This window comes from Leptinotarsa decemlineata, unplaced genomic scaffold, assembly GCF_025532065.1.
Source record: "Leptinotarsa decemlineata unplaced genomic scaffold, Ldec_3_MD MMD2_tig00002159_RagTag_RagTag, whole genome shotgun sequence".
Classification (NCBI taxonomy): Eukaryota; Metazoa; Arthropoda; class Insecta; order Coleoptera; family Chrysomelidae; genus Leptinotarsa; species Leptinotarsa decemlineata.
Window position 1 is genome coordinate 4,606,549 of NW_027412574.1, and position 26,159 is coordinate 4,632,707.

General features: G+C 33.1%; 1 protein-coding gene across 1 annotated transcript; it reads right to left on the reverse strand.

The window, feature by feature from the left end:
* Positions 1 to 1,745: 1,745 nt before the first annotated feature.
* Positions 1,746 to 24,736, reverse strand: Mcm2 (DNA replication licensing factor Mcm2). The gene is made up of 12 exons (XM_074177083.1): positions 24,586 to 24,736; positions 24,375 to 24,532; positions 20,583 to 21,018; positions 18,112 to 18,323; positions 14,185 to 14,377; positions 9,782 to 10,217; positions 8,832 to 9,082; positions 6,370 to 6,626; positions 2,910 to 3,114; positions 2,597 to 2,779; positions 2,379 to 2,534; positions 1,746 to 1,964 (listed from the first exon to the last, which is right to left on the reverse strand). Exons 1-12 carry the CDS (start codon positions 24,595 to 24,597, stop codon positions 1,830 to 1,832), a joined length of 2,634 nt encoding a protein of 877 aa, XP_074033184.1. The 5' UTR covers positions 24,598 to 24,736; the 3' UTR covers positions 1,746 to 1,829.
* Between the last annotated feature and the right edge of the window lie 1,423 nt (positions 24,737 to 26,159).

Here is a 26,159-nt window from a genome sequence, read left to right on the forward strand (position 1 = left end):
AAACATCACAAACATCCTAGTCGTTACAAATTAATTAAGAATAATAAGAATAAAATAAAATATGAAATATTTAAATATAAACACATGTTAAAATACATTGAAACGTAACTGTCTAGTCGCAAGTTTTTTATACTCGTCTAATGAATAAAAAGCATGGCGGATGAGAAACTTGTTCAAAGATAGTTTGAAATGTTTCATATTGGTAATGACTTTCAAGTTTTCAGGCAAAAGATTGAACAAATGTGCAGCATATAGAGGGCTCTTTATATGTTGCTTTCTTTGCAAGTGGTGCAAATGGAAGTCATTCTTCTGTCTGGTATCATATTCATGGTAGTCACTGTTTCTATTCATATTTTTAGCATTCTGATGGGTATATATTAATAATTTGTAGAGATAGATAAATGTTAGTGTTAGGATATTGTTTTCAATGAACATGTTTCTGCACGTTTCTCTATAGTCCAAATCATATATTAACCTTATGAATTTTTTTTGTGATATGAAAATTCTGCATGTGTCTGTAGCTCTTTCCCAAACAATGATGTTACTACTAATGATACTGTATATTAAAGAATAATATAGGTTTACTAGGTGGTGCCTATGAAAACTCGATTTCAGAGTAATAAATGCAAAGAACAGCTTGTTGAGTTTTTTAAACAGAGCATCAACTTGTCTATTGAAAGAAAGTTTTTGGTCTAGTTCGAGGCCTAGGAATCTCGTTGATTCTGAGTTGTGAACTTCTGTGTTACCAACATTTATTAATAATTTATTACTACGCTTTAAGGTACTAGTGAATTCAATGGAGATCATTTTCTTTGCATTATTGATGTGGTGATTCACTTCACACCAATATGTAAATTCTTTTATTACAGTATCTATTTTAGCCTGTACCTGATTGATAGTTTCAGCTGTAACAACGATTGTTGTGTCGTCTGCGTATACGAAAGTACGTCCTTGACTGATGTGGTCATGAAGGTCGTTGACATACAGCAGAAATAGCAGTTGCCCAAGAACCCCACCTTGGGGTGTGCCAATCTTTATATCAAAATTTTCGGAGAACTGCTTCTCAACCTGCACCTGAATAGATCTACCGGACATTTTTTGATCCATTTCTGAATTGGACCTCGGATGCCTAGAGCTTCCAGTTTCATTTTTAGATACCTAAGGTTGATTGTGTCAAATGCACGAGACAGATCAAAGAATAGTCCAACCACACGCTTATTTTCGTTGATGCTATCATGTATATATTGTACAAGATCTGCTAAGGCTGTTTCGACAGAATAGCCAGGTCGAAATCTGAACTGTCGTTCAGATTTGATTATAGACTGCCATTTCCATACTTTTGGAAAAACAGCTCAGCTGTAGTTTTCCAAGCACTGGATATCCCCAGTCTTGAAGACCGGAACTGCTTTTAATATTCTCAATTTATTTGGGAACACTCCACTAATGACAAGAGTGATTTATAATAATGGCTAATGTACTTGAGATATTGTCAATGGACTCTTTCAGTAGAATTGCTGGTATTTCATCTATGCCAGTGGAAAATTTCTTTTTCAAGCCTAACACAATAGATTTGACGTCATGTTCAGTCACAGGAGCAAAGAACATAGAATTAGGAATTGTGACGGGTGATTTTGTGCACAGATCAACGAGGAGGTTAGGAGATTCAAGCTTCTCTCTGACAGAATTTGCAAAGTATTTTCCAAAAATATTTGCTACCTTATATTATATAAATTTAATAAACAGAATGTTAAAATAACGTTTATTGATCTTAAAAAAATAAATAAAAAAAGGTATAAAAATATAGATATAAAATGGTTGGGTTGATGATGTTAGTCCTCTGTTGTGATGGTTACAGGTACAATATGAAGAATAACTTTTTTTTTGGCATCATACACAAAGTTGTTACTTTCGAATATCCTGCTGTGATAAAATGGTTTCAAATCATGAATGTCTATTTGTCTGGCCTAGAATTAAAAAAAAATACATGAATGAAGAAATCATTGTGCATTAAATAGCAAGAGTGTGTTTATTTTGAGTATTGTAATGGAAATCAGGATATTTAGAAAACTACATACGTATATACATTTACTGATTTGACCATTGATTGTAGATTTTCTCCTCGTCATTTAGTTAGCTTTTCCCCTGTATTTTTACATATTTTGTCATTTTCAAAAAAATATCAAAAATTTATAAATTAGTGAGTATTCAAATAGATTAAATAGTTTTTTTTAATTTGCATTATCCTTACACAATGATTATTCATCTCACGTTTCTTACTAGAGAAAATTCAGATTCACTAAAATCTAAGTCATTTCTGATACTCAACGAGTAATCTCACAATGAACATTTTAGAGAATGCAGAACAATGGATACTTTACCTTGTCGATGAGATCATTTTCATCTATCTCAATAGTCAGTGTTTCCATTTCTGTCACACTCCTTTGGAATGTCAGTTGATCTTGAACCAATTGTCTCAAAATGTAGAAAAGCAGTTCACTGTGATCTTTTTTGAAAAGAAGGTACCTTCGGAATACCTTCAAACAAAATTATAAGCGTTATTTTTATTGATCAAAAACTGTATTTTGTAAAAGGCTACCTGTCTCATAGACTTCATAACGCTGTACTTCTGAGTTTCTACAAAACTTTCCAACACCATTCTGACAGCCATATTTACATCATCTTCTTGGACATATTCTCTGAGATGCATTTTGGCATGTGCTTCACTCATTCTTATCATACTTTCAATGTGACGTACTGTTATAGGAAGACTACCAGTAGCCTACAAATAAACATTAGTTCACACACCTAAATGTACATAGTAGACATTACAATAATTAGAATTTTGTAATGCTTGGAAATATATCACTAAAAGCATGCAAAAATAAACAAATCAATTGAAGAATTATTACCAAAGATTCCTGCCTCAGTTGACTGTAGATATTTGCAACTTTATCCTGATCCATGTTCTGCAATTTCGGATGAATGTTTTCTCTTGCATAAACTAAATATTTTTTCAACATTTCCTGTGGTATTTGTAATTCATTTTCAGGTTCTTCAATTTTATCTGAGTTTTTTTTAGAAGGATGGTGACGGATGTGGGAATCAACCACAAATCTGAAAACAAGAAACTGTAGTGAATGATTTTCCACAGAACATCTCAGCAAATGTTTCGAAGAATATTATTATAGCATTGAAAACATATATTTCATGATTTTTATTAATGATACGTCAACTATTCGTTTGGTATTCGACGTTTCGGTGCCGGATTTATTCGGTTGAAGTATTTCTATTTTCTTGGCTACACGACACGGTATACAACTAAAGGGCAAATCTTTTATGAAAGATTTATGTTATATTGTAAGTCAAAGAAATCCTATGGAAAATGTGTTGAATAAAGCTGATAAAAGTAAGTAATCAAACTTCAAATCACCATTTACTTTCTAACCTCAAATCAAAACAATATTCATTTGTAAACTTTAATTAAATCAACATTATTTTTAACACATATTTTTAAAAACATATCAACATTTATTTTTAAATTTCAAATCAATATTCAAACCGAATAATTCGGCCGAATATCCGGTTCGGTAAAGGTTTATTAAAAAATAGGTACATCAAAAACTTTACAATATGTAAATATTAATAAGTATTAACATCAATATTCTTTTTTGTATACTAATTCGATACTCTACATCAGAGTTACTAAAATTGTCATTATTGAATGAAAAAATCCATAAATTCAGTAAATCACAAATGATATGTCGATCATATGTGACTGATGATTCTACTGAACGTCTTAACTTAGGTGAGAATGGAGCCTGGCGCCCTTATCTTTTCAAAGTGTGTTCGTCAGGAGGACAAACGAGACACATCTGACTGTAGATTAATGACGGTATGAAGGTCTTCAGATATCCGCATCGCCCTTCACAGGGTACCTCTACCTGGCTGGGGTGATTGGGTGAGAAAATTGTTCATCCATTAACAGATGATATGAGGGCCTCATTCGACTGAGTGTTGGAGCCTTCAATATCAGGAGAGGTCGTCTATAGCATAATCTACATATAGATTCCCTAACTAATGGATTATCATGAGTTTCCGAGCTATCGAGAACTTTCTGATTCCTCAACTGAATGGACAGCTGAATGGAAGGCAGCTGCAAATCTCTGCTGGTGACGTCTATTCGCATGAACCATGGAGCATTCATTAAACATCGTGTTATAGATCGTGATTTAGTTCTTAAGGCTCATTCTCGATCTTTGCCTTCTCGCATTCCAAGTGTGGGGTCCAAGTGAGTCTATGATCTATTAGAAGACCGAGGTACTTAACCAGCGTTTGCCACTTACACAGACTCTCACTTTCAGGGCCGGAGAAGATATCGTTCTTCCCATGGTTATAGCCTGAGTCTTGTTCGGTTTCACTCAGATCTTGCATTTGAGGTACCAGCACTCGAGGTCGTCCAATGCACGTTGCATATGGACGTTCCCGAGATCACGATCCATGAAAGAGGCGAGGAGAACCGTATTTTCAGCGAATAGAGATACCCTCACAAGGACCTTGGAAGGTCGCTTGTGTGTAAGGAAGACGATTGCGGGTCCTAAAAATAGAATCGTCGTGAAGTAACTTGGCTTGAAATCTTTGGCTGTTATTTCATTTTTAATTGTTCAATTTCCAATATTTGATCAATTTTCATTTTATTGAAATTTCATTTCAGGATTTCGGAGTCTTAAATGTCAGTTTCCCATGAAATATATTTTCGTTGGGTGGGGGTCAGATCTAAAATCATTGGAGACGATTATCTGATAGGATTATTTTTAAAAGGCGAGCCTTAGAGGAGATTAGAGTTGAGCACTTCGTCTATTCCACATACTATAATATATTTATGGCAAGTCACAAATACATAAATCCTTGTTCGGAGTTACAAAGATAAAATCATCTACTGAAAAAAAATTAAAGTAAAGATTAGAGGTCAATTAAAAGTGTAATTATAAAATTAAGAAACTAAGGATTTAATGAGATCTTTCACAAGTTAAATACCCTGTCACGTCAATATATTCCTCAATGTCATAAAAACAGTATTGGAGAAAAAACTTTTCAATAGTAGATTTACATTTTGCAAAGCCTAGTGACTTCAGAGACGAGTGAAAGTGATTATACAAATGTAACTTTAGTGAATGTTTCTTCCTAATTGTGAATTTATGTCAGGGCAGGTTCAATAAACTCTATAGATATATAATGTTGGAAGTGGCATAATGCCAAATTGAATAAAAAAAAGATGACAGTGCTTTTTGTAACCTGCTTTGGCTATTATTCTTGTGGCCTTTTTCTGGCACCTAAAAACACCAATACCATATGACATAACTGAGTGAAATAATCCATAGTAGGCTCTTTTGAGCATCATGAAGCTGACCACAAACAAAACAGTAGAAATTTGCTAGTCACAGCTTTGATATAATCAGACCAGCTCAATCTATTATCAATAACAAATGCTAAAAAATGTATACTTTTAGTTGGATGAATCTTTGGATTGGAAGATACAATTATATTTTGAGTTTTATTTTCATTCAGAGTCAGCTTATTAGCAGCAAACCAATTATATGGTAATGTTTCTCTATCTTGCATCATTAGTTGTAAGCTGGTTAAGTCTTTGCTAGAACATGAAGTCGTATCATCTACAAACAAGGAACATCTTGCTGGTTTTATGAAAATGCATAGATCATGGATATAGATCAAGAACAATAGTGGACCTAAAATGGAGCCCTGTGGAAAGCCATGCTTCCTTTCTTTGAAGTCTGACTTTATGTTGTTCACTTCAACATATTGGCAGCTATTTGGTACCATCATTACTGGGGCAGTCGAGACGAATGGCTTCAAATTCACCAACCTGTACCTCCAATATATCTAAGACCTTTTGGTATTGTTGTTTGTCAAATGAGATTCTTTGTAAGTGATCTTGGAACTGGCATTCCTGGATATCAAAATACAATATGAAGTTTTGTTCAGTTTGCTCTATCTAGAACCTCCATATGTAACTTTTCTATTTCTATTTGCACCAGACTTCTAGATTCCATATGTTCTCTTCTATGCATTCATGGGATACCAGTATCCCTACCATTTTTAGTATTGTCTACTTTAAAGTAATGAATTTACCATTGAAATTTGCTCTAACTTCTGTAGTTGATAATCCAGCACAGCTTTTATACTGATCACAGGGATAACCAAAGGTCTTAGTTCTACTGTCCTGCAATACACAATCAGCACTACACTTGAAGCATTCACCAACCATTGTTAGATTGATTGGCACGCTACTGGCAATATAAAATGACAAAATTTAAAAGAAGCAAGTTATAAAAAAATTATTATCTTCCTCACCTAGCTAAGTGTTGATCTTGAACTGGATCATATTCATCTCTCACAACACACAATATATCAAAACGTGATAATATTGGATCTGACAAAGCAACATTTTCTGCAAAGGTCATACTAGCGTCATATCGACCACCGATAGGGTTAGATGCTGCAATTACTGAGCATCGAGCTTGTAAACTGGTCACAATACCGGCTTTGGAAATAGAGATAGATTGCTGTTCCATTGCCTCGTGAATTGAAGTACGATCTTGATCATTCATCTGTAAAAAATTAACAATTGTAAACTCATGTATATATTTAATAATACAGTGTCACACATAAAGTTTGCGACATATAGAAGTTTCTTTTATTAATATATATAATGAAAATTTGACTTTGCAGTTAGTTTTTGCTTGAAAAATGAGTAAATAACAGCCTCTTTTCTTTCGTCATGTGCTAGTCTAAACCTGTCAAATTTGAGATTTTTTTCAAAAATCCTCAAAATATCTGTTTCTCTGTCAACCCCTGTATCTCCACTAATACTCCTAATATTAGTTTTTCCATTTTCAACAACGCTCAAACAAACATTGAGTTGTTCTTCTTCATCATACTTTATTGGATTATTTGGTTTCTTGAAACGACTGTCCACAGAGCCAGTTTCCCACAGTACTAAAGTGGATATTTCTTCCTGGATGCCGGTGATTCAAAATACAAGCAACATCTCGATATGGCACATTCTCACCACATAAAAGAACGATTTCCACTTTGTCTTGTGTGGATAACATTGTACATAAAACTTATTTGTGAATTATAAATGTATGAAAATCTGTACACAAATCAACTTGATTCATTAAACGGAATAATTTTGATTTGATTAGATTTTTTGACAAAAAATGTCAAATTTGACAGGTTCGGAGTAGCACATGACAAAAGAAGAGAGGCTGTTTTTTACTAATTTTTCAAGCAGAAACTAACTGCGAAGTCAAATTTTCATAAATTTTTCAATTTTTTTTCTATCTACTGTTCAAGAATCGTTTAAAATTCTCCAAAACAAACACTACCCCTACATTTCAGAACAGAAACACTTTTCTCGACGCGTATTTCAACAACCAAATTGGCGTCATCACGAGATGAATTATACTATTTCCTAACTGTAACTTCTCATATGATAATTCTTGTGATCTGATACAGGATTATCTCGTTTTATATATAGCTGCAGTGGTTCAGAGGTCTTTGGTATAGAACTAGATTGGGAAGGAGTCTATAAGAAACTAAAAGTACTGGGAACACACACAGGGAAACCCCTAGAGGAAACTGTCTCAGAAGAGAAGTGAAGAATTACTTCACAATGGAGGGATCGCACTCAGAACAATTACAGCGCTACTCGATGGACATTATTCGTTCAGAGGGCACTCAAACAAAATAAGGGTACAATGGAGACTTCAATTGCAGGCAATGGCAACAATGGGACAGATACAGCTCGTCATATTTTATGTGAATGTCTGGGACTGGATCACGAGAGGAAAACAATTTATGTACAACCCAAATTATGTCCAGAAGAATATGACATACATCCAGCAAGGCAAAATATAAGTGAAACACTCTCAGCCTACACTGTCTTCTTGAACTCCCTCATCTCCAACTTCTAATGGAAGGTCAATGTAACACACACTGTATAGAAAGTGAAAATCTTTGAAATCGCCAATTATTGTGATATGGAGAATTTGGTTTCTAAATACTTTTGTCTTCTACTCAAGAATGTATTATACCTGGCAATTTTCTTAAAGCCTGTATGAAACTTTGTGAATCTCAAATTATACCATTTTTGGAATAATGTTCAGGCTCTGCCCCAAGCATACTCCTATGTTGCTAGATTCTATCCAAAAAAGCAACCTTGATAGTAACATCAAAGGATATTTGAGGACTTGTCTATCTTCTGCGGATATTCTCACAAGTAGAATGAGATTGATTCCTCCAAAAGTGGAATCGCAGTAGAACATGTCAAACTACACCTGCCCATCGCTTCAAGTTTTCCTCAATTCCCCTCTAACTATATTTTCAAAAAATATTTCATTTGGAAAAAACATCTTTGGAAGTAAACTCCACGAGACTGTTTTTTCCAGATGATTATAATCATTTGGCAGTGTATATGCAATTCTATGAAGAATATTTTGAAATGTATTAAATATAAGAACTATATATCAAATGAAAATCAATCTATGAATATTACTTTAACCCGAAATTATTTCATTTGTCATATCATGACTAATCTTTTCCCACAGTAATACCTCTTTGGAAAGGTGAACACATCGAAAACATTTAAAATTATATCACAAAAAAAACCTCAAATCTGAAAATCCTATAAATTGTTTTGAATAGATTGAACTTCGAAAAATACTATAATTATATTAACACAAAAGATTACCTATGTATATTTTGCAAATTTTATGAAATTATTAATGAGGAATTAATTTAGAATTGATTACCTTGTCGAATTCGTCTATCAAGCAAACCCCTTGATCTGCCAAAACTAAAGCTCCAGCTTCCAATGTCCATTCTCTACTGGCTGGGTTTCTCCTCACATAAGCTGTCAGACCCACTGCACTTGCACCTTGCCCTGTAGTAAAAACTGCTCGGGGTGCGATTTTTTCAACAAACTTCAAAAACTGTGACTTAGCTGTGCCAGGGTCGCCACAAATGAGAACATTTATATCTCCTCTAACTTTGTGTTTATCTCCTAGAAATGAAGTACACCAATTTGTTAATGAGTAAATATCACAGAAGTCTGAAGAACTTCGTGTGTATGACTAACGATTTCATGTGTGTTGATTGAAAGATGTTAATACAAAACTCACATATAGTGAACTTCCATAAAATAATTGGATATTTTGAAAACAAGCATTCAACTAAACATTTGAAAGAGTGAATTGTTAAACATTCTGTAATCTCTACAGAGATTATTATACTGTATCAACCCTTCTTGAAGTAAAGAATTTATGGAACTTAGTGAACAGCAAAACAAACCGCACGAAACAAAAACAAAAAAATAACCTTAAATCACAACCACAAAAACATAACAGAAAATAAAAAATAGACTCGCTCAATCTCGCTCAATCAAAGATTGAAATGATGAGGTCAAATTTCATGTTTTTTGTCCCTGCTACTGAAAACGACATCAAGCATATAATTCTTAATCATAAGAAAAAATTCTTTGCCGGCACTGATGAAATTTTCGCCACAATTTTAAAAGAATATTTTTATATTAAACCAAGTACTTTAACGTTAAAAGTAAAGCATTCTGTAATAAGTGAAGAATTTCGATAAGTTTTCTTGTCGAAGTCAATGAATTTCAGTCATGAAGTTTCAATAAGACACAGCATAAAACAAAAAAAAAGAATTCTTGAAAAAATTAATAAAATTATAAAAAATATCATACCTGGATTTTTTGGTTCACCACCAAATAAGGATAAAGCCAATGCTCTCTTTATGTAATCATGCCCATAAATAGATGGGGCTATTGATGTTATAATTCTCTCTGCAATTCTATGATCCTTACTCATTTTAATGATGGAGTTTATATCATCGTCTGTGATTGATTGTACAATTTGCTTGCAATCTTTCACTATCAAGTGATTGGCAAAAATGACTGTTGAAAATACTGGAAAACCATAATCAGTATTAAGAGCTCCATCAAATGTATTTGTATATATTCCAGTGATATCAACCTCATCTCCTGGTTTGCAACGGTCGCATAAGTCAGCCAGAAGGATACAATCCTTAGATCGGGGTACCCTGCCCGCAGGTATACGTCCAGGTGATTCTTGTAATGTAATTTTTTGATAATTACGATACAATGTTTTCTCCATATTAATCTGTAAATAAAAAATATTAATAGTGAATATTGGATCAAGAAAGATATTTACGTAATTATACTTTTAATCAAAATCATTTTAATAAAGATTCGAAGTCACTTTTAAAAATGTAGGAGGAATCATTCAATCAAAAACCTGTTACCACAATTGAAAGCATCTATTCTGAGTTAAGCAAAACATGCATAGAAATTACAATAACTTTTATTTTGAAAAATTCTTAGTTTTAGTACATTAAACTATGGTGGACTATGTACAGGGTCTTTCATTAAATGCTTTCTATATTAAAATTTGAATAAAACAAAGTGTGTGTGAGATATTGATTGATTGGTAATATGTTTATTGTTTAAAAATAAAATTCATGTTACAAATACAATGTCATAAATAAATATTAATATAAACATGAAGTATAAGATGTGAAGTATAAGTGTATAAAATATAAACGATTAAAATAAAATATTGACTATATATACATACATATGCAGAGGTTACATGACAAGAACTAGGACAACGAATAAAAATATATGTTTCACACACAGTACAATCGCAGTTTCATCACATTTTAAATTACAGGGCATCGTTAAAAAATTCTTGTAGGTCATAATATGCTTTATCACTTAATAGTTTTGTACATTTCTTTCTAGATATGATGAAAGGAGTCTCTTTGATTTCATTGAGAAGTTTATTGTATATCCTAATTCCATTATATATCAACGAGTTTTGAACCAAACATGTTTTTGGAATTGGTAGACTCAGTTCATTTGACCGCCTTGTGTGGTATGTGGCTGTTGTAGCTGTAGATTCATAGTTCTCCTTATTTTTATGTATAATTGACACGGTTTCCAATATAAATATTGAAATAACCATAAGGATTCTATGTTCTCGAAAAAGGGGTTTACATGAATCCCGCCATTTCACTTTACATAAGGACCTGATAGCCCTTTTCAGCAAGCAGTTGTTTACTGTAAACACACCAAAAGGGTATACCATACCTTAGATGAGAGTCTATTAAGGCCTAGTACACTAATTTCGCTGCAGCAAACCCCAGTTCCTTTGTTTGTTTCTCAGTGCGAAACATCCTGATGCCAATTTTTTGTTGATGTGTGCAATATGCTGAGAGAATTTTAAATTTTCATCTGAATAAATTCCCAAAAATTTCAAAGTGGAGTTATTTTTTATTGTGTTATTGTCTAGGGGTATATCAGGTATATTACACTTGAATGCTAATATATTTGTTTTATTAGTATTCAATGATAGAAGATTCTAGTCAAACCAATTTTTTCATGTCTTGGCACATTTTGTTATACAATCTGTTTTTGTCCTTGTCATGCCACACTAATGTGGGGTCGTCACCAAATAAGGTAAAGCTTCCTGTAATCAATATGTTGGTCAAATCATTAATGTATAACAGAAAGAGTATAGGACCTAACACATAGCCTTGAGGTACTCCACAACTCATCTCTCCCACTTCCGAGTAAGATGACGTTCTTACAAATTGTTTTCTGTCAGAAAGGTAAGAACTAATCCAAATATGACTGTTGTCCCTAAAACCATATCTTATGAGTTTCCGAAGCAATAAGCTGTGATTGACACAGTCAAAAGCTTTGTATAAGTCACAAAGCACTGCTGCAGTAGCTTCCCCGCTATTGATTTCATTATACACCAATTGCAATACTGTTGATATAGCTTCACTTGTACTCTTAAAATTCTAAAAGCCATACTGATGTTTACTCAATATCCCATTACTGCTCAAAAATTCCATTAATCTTTTTTTACCAGTTTTTCAATTATTTTTGTTAAGGTTGGGATGAGCGATATGGGCCTAAAGTTTGCTGGATCTTCATTGTTGCCACTTTTATGGAGAGGAATGACAAGCGAGGTTTTGAGAATTGAAGGAAATGTTCCTTACTCGAAGGAATTGTTAATCAGTTCAACAAGTATATTGAGCGCAGTCTCAGGAAGACTTTCGAGAATTTTAATAGAAATTCCATCAAAGCCAGATGCTTTCTTATTTTTTATGTTTTCTATCACTTCTTTCAATTCATTTATACTGATGTGGTGAAATGAAAAGGTACTGTCTACATAGATATCACTGAGATATTCTAGGGGATCGTGAGTAGGTACAATGTTTTAACCGGGTTTTATTGTTACGGAGCAGAAATGGCTGTTTAAAAGGTCCGTATTTAAGGATGTATCTGTTGTGTTTGTATACATATTTTTTTCTCTGAGTTCGTTGATTATTAACCAGCTTTCTTAAGCTTCGTTGTCAGCTTCCGTGATTCTGTTACTATAGTACAAATTTTTCGCAGCCCTGATTACCTTTCTATAGACTTTCCTATAATTATTGAAGTAACAGTCAAAAAATAAACTATTAGTAAACTTTCTGATTTGATGAAGAGATCTTATATTTTTTCTCTTACTGATCCAATGTTTCCTTTTCTTTTTGTTAATTTTTTGTTTGGGAAACACGGTCTCCAAATGTTCAACAAGTATTCTATAGAATACCTCGAACAGTGTCTCTTCTAGCAAGACACTATTCCAATCAGACCTGTTGATGTCAAATGTCCAAGGCTTCTCTAGGTGGAGCGCATCTGAAATGTCCAATCTTCCATGACACAGGTGCATAAATCAGGCTGAATCTGACCAATGGCATGGGTTATGTTGGCTTTGAGGACCGCTGTGGTTTGCGACTTATTCGCATATACCTGCGAATTGAGAAGATCTCACAAGAAAAAGTCTAACGGGATCAAATCACACAGGTTTCAAATTTGAACACAAAATTGTCCTCTGGATGTTATGCAGTAAGAATGACATTGAATGAATTTGGTCTTTCTTCCGCCAAGGATGTATACATTCCTTAGTAGAATTCCATTTGATATATATGGAATCTCATTATGGGGAATGTGTAATATGAATCTCATGGACTCTGTTATTGCACTACAAAAACGTTCAGTAAAATACATGTACAAAGCAAAAATTCAAGATTCCTGCAAACCTCTTTTTGTTAAACACAAAATGTATTCAAAATGTATTCAAATGTAAACAGTTTTCACAATTTTTGTTATGGAAACGGCATATCTAAATAAAAAACATATTCACAAACTTGACACTACTTACACACATCCCCTCACCTGTCAAGTTGGCAACTTCCAACTCCCGATCCCATCACTGACACTAATTGAAGATTCAGTAATTTATGGAGACGGTAAGATGTTCAATCACTTACCAAAACACATTAAAGAAATAAGTTCCGTAGAACATTTCAGAAAGGGAGTAAAAGCTCTCCTATTGGATAAACCCTATTATAGTCATTTCATAATGACGTATCTCATGTGCTAGATTTTATATATTGTTGTAGGTATGCGTATTTTACTTTACCTTGATTTAAGATAGTTTTAGGCCTTCAATTTGTCAACAAGATTTTGTATCTTGCAACAATAAAAGCATATTCTCGCTTTCTCTCTCTCTCAGTTCACATCACCTCCACATATATGATTTCTAAATATTTGTCATCTGTTTAAATAATTTGTGATTGCATTACATCTGAATTCAATCATCACAACTCTTTGAAATTTTATATTGATCATTTCGAGGTTCACCATGAAGTATAATCTAAGGCTGCGTGATTCTTAAAAACACCCATCAGACTAATTGAACATTTGAACATCATGAGCAAACTTAATAGTCTGAATTATTAGGTTAACTGGTACCTCCTTCTGTAGTTGCTTCGATGGAAAGCGTTCGATTGACTTATTCTACTTGATTTCTCCAAAAGTATGACAGAAGCAAACTAAGACTACCTATCCCTTCAAGGTTCAACTCACCACCTTTCATAGGCCATTTCAAAAACGAATAGATTTTATAGTGGTTTGAACCCAAATAATGATAACTTTAGCACATATTTTTTCTATAAAAAAAATAAAAGTATGTTATGGCAAATAGACTGAACATTTAAATTGTCACAGCTTACCATGAATGGTCCTCTACTTTGACATTCAGGACAGACACCTGGCTGAACTTCAGAATCCTGTGACTGTGTGAAAGGTCCCAAGATAAATCCACACTTGTTACAATCAAACTTGACAATGGAAAGTTGTGGGAGAACTCCTGTAGTTGCAGTGACAACACCTAAAGTTCGCACAAGTTGGTTTACATGAAGTTTTCTGAAACAAGATACGTATAGCACTGTTGTATTTTCAATTGATTTTTTCATCAAATGCATAGTGTATGAATCTGATTTTTTTTATCTGTTATTGAATTTTTTCATACTTTCAAGTACCAATATTCCATTTAGTTACTAAAATTCATAAAACCATTCTTGTATAGAGACCAATCACTTCATCAATAAATTCACCAAACACTGGAATGATTAAATTGATATCAGATATTCTAACAAATTTGTATAATACTGATAATTATGTTAGCGATTCTTCAAAATTCAGCAGTCTCATAAATAATTTTTAATAAATTACCAAAAAAATGTGTTATTGAAAGTTTAGATGTAGAATATCTCATTAGAAATCCTTCATTGAATTTGGTAAAAACAAACATTGAAAGTAAATGAAGTAATTGTCTCATGAAAAAACATTCATGAACACTATAGATTTTTTGGGAAAAAAAGTTTTTGGCTTTCTACTTTCTTTCCCAAAAAATTAATCACTCCTAAAAATATAACCCCTTCAATTCACTATAGATTTCATTTTTGATATGGTATTTGAAGGAAAATTTACAAACAAATATTTGGGTTCAAGTATATCATCTATTTTATCAAGTTACATACTAATTGATCTTCTAGACTAGACGATTGAGTTAATCCAGTTGACTTCAACTTTCCATTTATAAAGAAGATCGAATGAGTGGACATAAAAGTGAATGTAGAAGGAATATATAATATTGTGCTTTAGCAGAATACGTAATAGATGAAGATCATCGAGTGGATTTTTAAAATGCTTATATTTTAGACTTTGAAATGAATTTGAAGAGTTCTATTTTTACATATATTCTCCTCCAAAACAATGCAGTTTATTGGATGAAAATAACAATTTTGCTCAATTATCTATTGATTGAGGTTCTTCTTGCTCATAAAATGTGATTATTAGGTATTAAAAGATTGAAATAGGACGTATGTCCTAAACGCCTTAACTTTTGAGATACAGGGTGGCAAAGTTTTCAAAAATAATCAGTTTTTTAATAATAACTGAGATAATTTTGTAGACATCTTTGGCATATTTGTTACACATGTTCCATGCCTCAAGGCGCATTTTCTGATGTACACAAATTTGTATTTTTTCAAACAGTGGCATCCCTACGGGTTTCGCATTGAATATTTTTGGGGAAAAAGTACTACGCCAATGCTTTCTTTTCAAAATAAAATCATTTTTAAAATCCTCATTTATTTTTGAGAAAATTTGATCTCCTGGTATTTCTTTGTCCGACGCATGATTATCACTCAAAAAAATAAAAATCGACAGAAAGCAAATTAAGAAATTAGATCAATTCTAAAATGAATGAGAATCTGAAAATTGCTTCATAACGCAGTACCAATTCCCTAATAATATTTGAAAACATAATCTGCAAAAAAATAAATTTTTCACAAAAACGAGTTTTATTTTATTTTGTGACAGTAAGTCTAAACGAATAGCACAAATTTGTTAATTAGTAATAATACCAAAACTGTTGGAAGTGGCCACCTGCACTTAGTATGCATGCTTCCGCCCTTCTACGCATGGAAATCTAAACTGTTGAGATCGGGGGATCTTGCTGGCCATTGCTGAGGTCCTCCGCGACCTATCCAACGATTAGGATAAACTGTATTTGAATGGTTTCGGACAATTACACTGAAATGAGCAGGGGCGCCATCGTGCATGTACCATATTCGATTCCTTAACGCAAGTGGCACATCTTCCAATAACCCAGGTAAGTCTTCTTCGAGAAAGTGTAAATAAGAACGACCATCAAGGCGTACTGGTAGAAAAAATGGGCCTATTAGATGATCACCTATAATTCCTGCCCATACATTAACCGAAAATTGGTGTTGGAAATGGGTTTCGGTTATTGCATGGGGATTTTCTTCAGCCCACACATGATTGTTATGGAAATTTTGAATGGCATTCCGAGAATACTTTGTAGATTCCACTGACTGAAGTTCACACGCTGTGGAAAATCTCTGGGGAGTAATGCCTGCACTCTTGAAATATGGTATGGGTATAACAAAAAATCAACCAGAATACGCCAAACAATTTGATGACAAATATCCAGAGTTCTAGCGATCTTCCTCGTACTCGTCTCAGGATGTTCCTCAATTTCTTGCAGCACCGCTTCCTCAATTTCAGGAGTTCTTAGTACACGAGGTCTACCTTCCGGAGTCCCTTTCTTGAAACTACCAGTTTCCCCAAGTCGACGATGAATATTTGAAAAGGTTCGGCTATCTGGTAAGGCACGATTAGGATATCTTTCCTGATAAATGCGCCTGGCTTCTGTTGCATTACCATCGGCAAGGCCATATACGTAATGCATTTGCGCCATTTCCGCATTCGTATAATTTACCATATTTACTGATATTCAGAAAAACAGCGGACTACCAAAATAACTTCAATAACACTTCAAAATTAATCAAAGCGCGCTGTGACAGTTTTTAACACCAACACCTTACTTTAAACCAACATCAATATTAGCTACTGACGTTTGTACATACAGAGAATTCGTTTTTTATTGCTATGGTGTGTACGCTGTTTTTTCTGCTTTTAATCTTTAAAAGAAATCACATATCGACAAACTCCATATTTCCAAGAGGTGCAGTAAATAAATTCTGCTACACGTCATTTATTCCAGGATAACTAAATTTATGTTTTCAAAAATTATTAAGCGGTGCTGCTTATGACGTAATTTTAATTAAGAACAGTGCATCTGACAACAAACAAATACCTTTTAGATCCTCAATTATTTTGCAACAAATCTGATCTCTTAGTTTGCTTTCAGTCGATGTACGATACCGCATCAGATTTTTAAGGAATTTATCCTTAAGTAAAGCGATTTTTAATTTTTTGAGCGAAAACCATGCGTCGGACAAAGAAAACCCAGCAAATCAAATGTGCTCAAAAATGTATGGAGATTTTAAAAATAATTTTTAATTCAAGATAAAGCAGTGGCGTAGTATTTTTTTCGCCAAAAATATACATTTCAAAACTTGTACGTACGCCACTGGCAGAGAAAATTAAGAAAATTGTACATCAGAAAATGCGCCTTGAGGCATGGAACATATGTACCAAATATGCCAAAGATGTCTACAAAATTATCTCAGTTAATATTAAAAAACTGATTATTTTTGGAAACTTTGCCACCCTGTATCTCAAAAGTTAAGGCGTTTAGGACATACGTCCATAGGACGTTTTTTCCTTAAAATGGGTCTAAGAATTACCTCCTCAAATATTAGCATGTGTTTAAGGAACACCCTGTATAAATGTCATACATTGTACCACCCTTAAAGTATATGAAATTTATTCAACTGGATTTAATGTAATGAATATATTTTGGGTAAGATATTTTCTACTATGGAAGCAAAAATGTTAATGTGAAAACAGAGAAAATATAGTGTCATAGGAAGAGATTATCCCCAAATGAAAATTTCTGTAAATATTAAGCTATTCATTGAAATCAGTTACAATTTGTTACTGAAATGTTACAAGTTTCTACGGATTTCTTTCTTCAGGGAGTTGCTTTCTTCAAAATAAGTGTATTTCTTAAACTTGTGGAATTAAGGTAAGTTTATTCATAACATTGCATAATACGTACAAAGGATAATAAATTCAAATGCACACTAAGCAGTATCTGGAAATTCAAGGAAATATTTTAGTATCTACAAAACACGATTTGTCCATTTTTAAAATTATTTCCTCACCTAAATGTCCGTAGTTCTTCAATTAGTGGAAGATCGGATATTCTCACATGAATTTCATTCGTAACTCTATCATAACTGGGATACATTGAAAGCACAATATCCTTTGCAACTTCATCAAAGATTTCCAGCATTGGAAATGGTGCCTCTGGGAGAAAATAGGCAAGTACATGTTCTTTGTTAGCAAGGTTTGGAAATTCCACACTAAAACTGGACTGCAAAAAAAAATTAAATAAAGTAAAATCGATATTTAGAAAATCAAAGGTTCATTGAAGTTTGCAATTTTTTTTAAACATTACTGGTTAACTGTGTAAGTTAATTTGTGAAGACTATATATTTACTGGTTATTAGTTTATTAGAAATATACTCTTGATTAAAATTAGATTCAATAACAAATAAAATCTTTCATTCTAGGATTTATAGTTGATGAATTTGGTTTTGTTGCTATTAACTAAAATGCGAGAATAGAATAAGCTCCTCATCATCATCTAAACTACTAGAATTTCTCACAAACTGAGCTATTTATCTAATAATTCAACTTATTTTACTGGTATTCAAAATTGCCAATTGTTAACTGTATTAAATATTGTCAAGCTGAAAGAGCCCAAAAACAAAGCATTCATGATTCAACACCAGACAGTGTAGACAATGAGGCAATGACACCTTCCTTAACGTGACATTCTGTATAGAAATTACACTGAAGATTCATGGTGCAATGTATAAACAGATTCCCCATATCTTTGCAAAAAATACATACCAAGATTTTTTGTTTCTCCCTGATATCTCCGGATCCGAAAAAGCTAAAATCGATTTTTGTATGTTATTCAATAGTACCCAAATCATAATTGAACCCACTCTCTATTTAGTTTTCATTATCAAATAATATGTCATGCTCTGACTCATGCCCTGATGGCAGTGAATCAGTGTAAAAAATGTCTGTTTGCTTGAGTTCATCATGAGTCAAACTTCCTATAAACCAGAGTGGTACTAAAAAAAGGGGCAATCTAAAAAGAATGACTTTCACGCAGAATATAACGGGATTATTTTCACTTACTTATATTATGTATTCTCACACTTGTTTTTGAGAATGTTTCAAAAATACACAATTTAAATGGAACTAACAGGCTTTTTTTGATAGAAAAGTTTTTGACTTTCTACTTCTCCATGTTTATACAAAAAATGTGAAAAACTTCCAGAAAGAAGAAAGTAATTAAGTTTGAAATAAACTATTCACAAAGATGTGTAGATTATGCATTACAAATTACTTTCAGATTCAAACTAGAAGAAGAAGCTCTTCCGAAACAACTACTTTGACATGAACATTGAATTACGCAAAATAAAGAGTACTTTCAAACAACTTCTTTTATATGATCATTGAATTATATGAAAATCATATTTTTCTATTCAATTTGTACTCCAAACATTCGTTATGAAATTGAGGAACACTACACAATGGCTTTGTCAAACAAAAATTGAACACCTGGGTGGCAAGAAGATTTATAGACTTTTGGAAGAATCTTCCAGGATTGGCTCACTCCAAGGCGTTTATTCACCCTTCGAAGCTAGATACCAAACAGTTGTTCAGTTGTTGGACTACAGTAGGGATGAACTACGATGTCTAACAGGCCCTCTTACAGGTCACTGTCATCTGAATCATCAGATGAAGAGACTCAGACTGTCGGAAGACAGTGTGTGTCGCCTCGGTTTGGAAAATGATGAAACAGCAGAGCACATACTTTGTGCCTGCCCCGCTGGGGAGCGAATCAGGTTTTTAGAGTTCGGCAGAGCCGTACTCTTACCATCTGACCTGAAAGACCACTCACCATACAAACTAATTGGCTTCGTTAAGAAGCTGGGTTTATTTGGTCGAGTGTGAATAGTTGTGACCCACAACTCTTGCAGGTTGCGCTGGAGAGTCGAATACAGCCACTCACTTTGGACCTAACCTAACCTAACCCTAACCCAAATCATAAATAGAAGTTACTTTCAGATACATTTTTTATATAAATATGGAGAAGTAAAAAGTCAAAAACCAATCTCTCCTAAAAATATCTCCTTTCAATTTCAACAGACTTTTGTTTACTATTACCTCTAAATTATTTCTATTGCACTGTTATCCTCAGAGAAGGCTTTGATCACCCAAATTAGAAACAATGTGTTATATGTCTATAGAGCTAGCAACAATAGATTGTTTGAATTATGCGCTTTAGCTACGTAGTGCAAAGTAACTTGAGAAAGCAGTCTTTGTTTTGAACCACTGAATTACAAAAAATTAAAAGGATGGAATTAACTAGCTGTCCTATGACTAGTTATACTATATTAATGAGTGATTTTCACACTTACATTTGAAATTGACTAGTCCAACAACTTTGTAAGTTCCACAGGATTAAATAAATGATTGATTATTCATTGACTGGTACTCTCTCATATCCATGATACATTTCAACTCAACATTTAATATTAAAAATAATTACCTGATTGTTTTCACACATCCTTCTTATCTTCTCCTTGTATACATACTGCCCTTTATTGTTCACATATGTCCTCAGGAAGTTCTTGAATCTGTTAGCTATTTCAGTCCTAGGACCCATCATAATAACCCACTCCTTTATTGAGTATCCCTTTGTATCTTCCAAATTTTCTATTGATTCAATCATTTCAGAATCATCTACTTCTCCTGTAGCGGCTTTCTCTGCTTCCTTACGCCTTCTTTGTCTTGGATCTTCTTCATCATCGCTTTGATCATAGAAGAGTTCTCTGTCATCTCTTCTGTATACACCCATTTCCCTATCTCTTCTGCGGAGTTCTTCTTCTGCTGCCAACCGCTCTCCAACTGACATCTGATCATATTCTTCAGAATCCAAAATACGGTCATCATAACGATCCAAGTGAGGCATGGGACGATAATCACTAAAATCATATATCTCACTGAAATTTATTAATTCCGAGAGAAATATTCACAGTCAATTTTTGTATGTTTCCTCGAACAGGATTTCTATAGTATTCCTTTTTTTATTAGGCCACATCAACTGCTAGGTCATTAGCTACTTACAGGATTACTATTATAAATTTCTAGTGAGTAATTCGAAGGCATGTGGGTCATGTAAGGCATAAAAACTTTTGCAAATATCCAAAAATATGTCAAGTCTATGAGAAAGACAAGTTTTCACCCAAAAACCATTGCAAAACCACCATCCTCAACCATTATCTGCTTAAGAAATCAGAAACCTTTTTCAATTGGGTGATCAAAAGCTCTTTTCAGTCACAACCTATCCCTCTTACAAACAAATGTCATGTCTTTGGATTTTTGCATAAAGATCTTTCCCTGGCAGTTTTTTCTTGTTGAATTTTTTCAATGGCCTGTGACTGTATATCTCCCAAATGAGGGTTATACATATACGTCTCTTCAAAAAACAGAAAAGAGCATCTAATGATGGTGAACGTAATTACGTAATTTATTTATAAGCAAAACATATTAAGTTATTTCTTTCTAATTTTGTGAAAACTTGTCATATGTGATATTGATACATCCGATGTTGAATAATTTTAACGTCTGTTTGAAGGTGGTTGTCTAATATGATATAAATTGATTTTAAATCCCTGAAAAAATCTATAAAAATTCAAAAGATTAGCTGAAAAATAACAATTATATCAAGCAAACAACTGAAATTACAATGAAATAAAATACAAGCAACAATCTAATAAATCAAAAAATTTAACTAGTAACATAAGATGAAAATTGAAAATTATTAACAAGAAAAAATTAAAGATTCCAAGCCAAGTTACTTCACGACGTTTTGATTGTTAGTATCCAGGATGAGTTATCATCTGATTGTGGATACTAACAATCGAAACGTCATGAAGTAACTTGGCTTGGAATCTTTTATTTTTCTTGTCTTGTTGATAATTTTTAATTTTCATCTCGCGTTAATAGTTCAGTTTTTTGTTTTACTGTTGCTTGTATTTTATTTCATTGTAATTTCAGTTTTTTAGCTTAATATAATTGTTATTTTCTCAGCTAATCTTTTTAATTTTTATAGATTCTTTCAGGGATCTCAAAATCAATTTATATCATATTAGACAATGGAAGTCCGAACTATGTAATTAAATAATTTTCCAAAACTAGAATTGCTTACAAACGCCATAACTCAACATTATTCTCAACACATGTTTTAAAAATTAAGTCGGCGTCTTCAAGAGATAAAGTTGGCTAATTCCTAACTCTAAACTTGGTTATTTTAATTATCGGTATGAAGTTACGATATATAACAGGATCCTTCTGAGTCTCTAATTATTCCAATATACTTTTTATCCACATACGTTCACATGCTTCAGTAAATAAGGCTACATACTCGAGCCTTTGTTGAAGAAAGAGCTACCATAGATTGCTTTCTGGAGCAACATGATACTGGACAATCATAAACTTTGAATAAAAGTTCAATTGTTGATTTTCTTCCATTTATATCATCACCCCCATTTGAATCATCGTATAGTTGTAGTTTAATTTTATACCTAAAGTTCGTTTTATATACCTAAAAATTCTTTTCAGGCATTTCCAAGCTTATTCATTTGGTTAATTTTGGAATCGGCTCAAGTAACTCAAAGAATAGCTCAAGTCTGGTCTGAATCCAAGTATTGCAAACATAAGTGATCCTAATAGTTGCCTGTACGGTTTATCGAAATTTTGATGATTATCTTCATTCGCTTCATTCCTTGGGCTTTGTTTTAGTCCATAAAAACTTCGGTTTAGTTGGCACACAAAACTTTTTTCACAAATCCTTTAGTCTGTTTCATGTAGACTTTTTCAGAAAGTTACCCATTTAGAAAAGCTGTTTTGACGTCCATTTGGTGAATATATAATCTTTGTTGATTTGCCATTTCCAACAGAATTCTAAATATAGTGAATCTATATTTTCGTCACTTCATTCCTTTATTTAGTAAACTTATTTACAGTCGATCGATTTCATGTAATCTTATAGAGGAACTAAATTTCAAGTTTCATTTTTGGCCAACGACTCCATTTCTTTTACCATGGATTCTTGCCATTTTTCCTTAATTCCTTAGTGCATTGCTTCTTCATAAACTGTTGCATCACCATTCAATATTTTCAAAGTTAGACAAGTCATGTCGTAATCTTCGAACCTTCTTGGATTTTGATGAAATCTTTGAAATTTCTCTTGGGAGTCATCTTCACTAGTTGGCATATTTTTCTCGATTTCATATGTTACATCTATTCCAGAGTTCAATGAGCATCAAGGTAGTACTTAATTGCTCTGAGTTTTTCAAGACATATTTTGATCAATTCATCTGCAATAAATGTAAAAGGTCTAAATAATATTAAAAATAACCCTATTGGTTTACATTTTGTTATCTATTTACTAAAACAAGTTTTTCACATCTGTAACAGAAATATTGAAATGAAAATGTGTCTTAAAGTATTAAAATATCTCGATACTGCTGATCATTTCCAAGGCCCTATTTGTGGCAGAAGCATTTGCTACCCATTCAGTTACACAAAATTGCCTTCAATCATGTAAAATCGGTTCTTCTCTCTAAACAATTATTGAAACCCTCCAAAATTGTGTTCAATAGAAAAAGAGACTGCAAGAACTTCCTATCAAACTGATGCTCATGTTTGCCAGGTTTACGCCTAAATGCAATAGTGCAATATTGGCAAATAAAAAATAGCTGATTACAGTTGCTTATAATTTTTCTTTATTAAATCAGTAGTTTGAGAAACCCCATTTATCCACCAACTAAAACTTGTGGAAAAAACAAAAAAGTTTTAAAGCTTGCCAAATTTTGATAACAAGAACATTATATCAGTTTGCAATGCTTCCTTGAGGCAGAACAGATAGGATACATAGATCTGCATTACAATAGACAAAATAAACGAAAATCAACTTTTTTGGTGAGAATACTGATATATATTTTGAAAAATTTGAAATTTCTATAAAAAATTATTAGGAAGACTATGCCAGGTCTTTTGTTAACTTGCACCAAAAGTCGAATATCAATCTTAATTTTGATTTTGCTGAATGAAGTGAAATAAATGATAAAGGTGGTTGAGTGGAAGAACAAGTCTCTTCTGCCTACTAGACTTGAACTCTGCCTTTTGACTGACATTTTTTTCTCTATATTTTCTATATATTTTGTAATGTCATATTATTATGCATTTATATAATTTGTATTTCAGTCAATAAAAACGATTATTATTATTAATATACTACTTAAAAAGGTGTCAGATCTATAAATGTGTCAGTTACTTTTCCATATTATCCCCAAATAGTTCTTCTCCATCTTCCTCTTCCATGTCTGCATCAATGTCTCCAAGAAGAGCACCTTCATCTTCAAAAGGTTCGAAATCAGGTCCTGGAGAAGATACATTGGAGCGCGGAGTCCCCACAGGAGAGTCTTCCTCTGGCTAAAATAAATACAACTTAAAATAGAGATAAATTTCATAATCATATTTATTACACGTTGGGACATATTTCGATTATTTTTCACTTAAAAATACTTCACAACAACACGGCCCAAAACAAATTAAAATTTAACAATATGAAGGTTAACGGTGAGATCTGGCGGGAAACCGGGAAATCATAAAAAATTGAAGTAACCTATAAATTCTTCTTCTTAGAAGATTCAAATGTTTTTAGAGAGATACCGGAACAACAGTCAGCCTTTCTGCAGGAAAAGGACAAGTGATAGGGAATATCAGCCAACATGGTTACATCTTACGGCGGGATAACACAAAGTTTTGCGATATGGTTTTGAGATGTCAAAAAGACATTTCATCGGTTTCCTTTTTTTGTCTTACATACTTATTAATATATGGTGAAAATATCAGATTGCAATATCAGTAAAACGTTACACCATGATGGCAAATATCTATCTATAATATTTTCACAACATCCCAATTGTAACATCACGTCAACCTCCTAGATCAGGGGTCTCCAAACTAGGACCCGCGGGCCAAATCCGGCCCGCCAGTGTCATCAATCCGGCCCGCGACAGCCAATGATTTACTGTCATCAATCTGGCCCGCGACAGCCAATGATTACCTAATTGTTGTTACTATTGTTGATGTGATAAGTTGAAAAAGAAAACACAGAATGATAATTATTCGGTTTTATTCACTTGCAAGGTAAAACTTAACGACAGAAATGATGACAAAGAAAACTTAAGTATCTAAGTTTAAGCATGTTAATAACTAACAAATAATTGAAATGAATCACAGTAAAACAAAAACACTAATGAGATTTATGTGATTGTGATTTTACACCGACAATACTTTGTAGTTGTGGATCAATTTTACTTGTATCAATTATCAAAAGAGATTTAAGATGCTCATCGGTTAATTGAGATCTGTAAACATTCTTTGTGTACTTCATCTTGGAAAACGTTTTCTCACACAAGTAAGTAGTACCAAAAACAGAAAACAACCCACGAGCAATTTTATACAAATTATCAAATTGTTCTTAAGCATATCACTGCACCGTAAATCAATAATTTCCATTTGGACTTCCGGAACCAGGGTTTCAATGTCAGAATCAAAAGGATTTTGAAAAAGCTTAATTTCATTCGCAATGACATCAAAATCTGAAAAACGAGTATCAAAATTTATCTTCAAAGCACTCGAAGTTTCGATTACAAAATTGACGGGAAATTCAGTCTCTGTAGTGTGGCTGAATATTTCACATGTTTCAAAATGTGTGAAACATTTTTTACGTAATTGCGATTGAAATAGTATTATTTTCTGCCTGAAGGATTTGATATTGGTGTATAAATCAGGGAGAAGCTGATTTTCTCTTTGCAATCTCAAATTCAGTTCATTCATATGATTTGTCAAATCGACATAGAAGGCTAACTTCCACATCCATTCACTATTTTCTAAATCGGCAAAAGAGCGCTGCTTCTCATTTAAAAAAATTTCGATCTCTGCTCGAAGTTCAAAAAAGCGCTTAAGGACTTTTCCGCAACCAAGCCAGAGTACGGCAGTATGATATGGTAAATCATTTTCTCCAATCTGTTGAATAAACTCGCGGAATTGT

Bases quoted from the DNA above. Each gene is read 5' to 3' on its own strand.
- Mcm2 (XM_074177083.1), bottom strand. The intron at 10,218-14,184 runs GTAAGCTGTGAC...TTTTATTTACAG, and splicing joins AAAGTAGAGGACCATTCATG to ATTAATATGGAGAAAACATT. The intron at 1,965-2,378 runs GTAAAGTATCCA...TTTTAATTCTAG, and splicing joins AAAATGATCTCATCGACAAG to GCCAGACAAATAGACATTCA.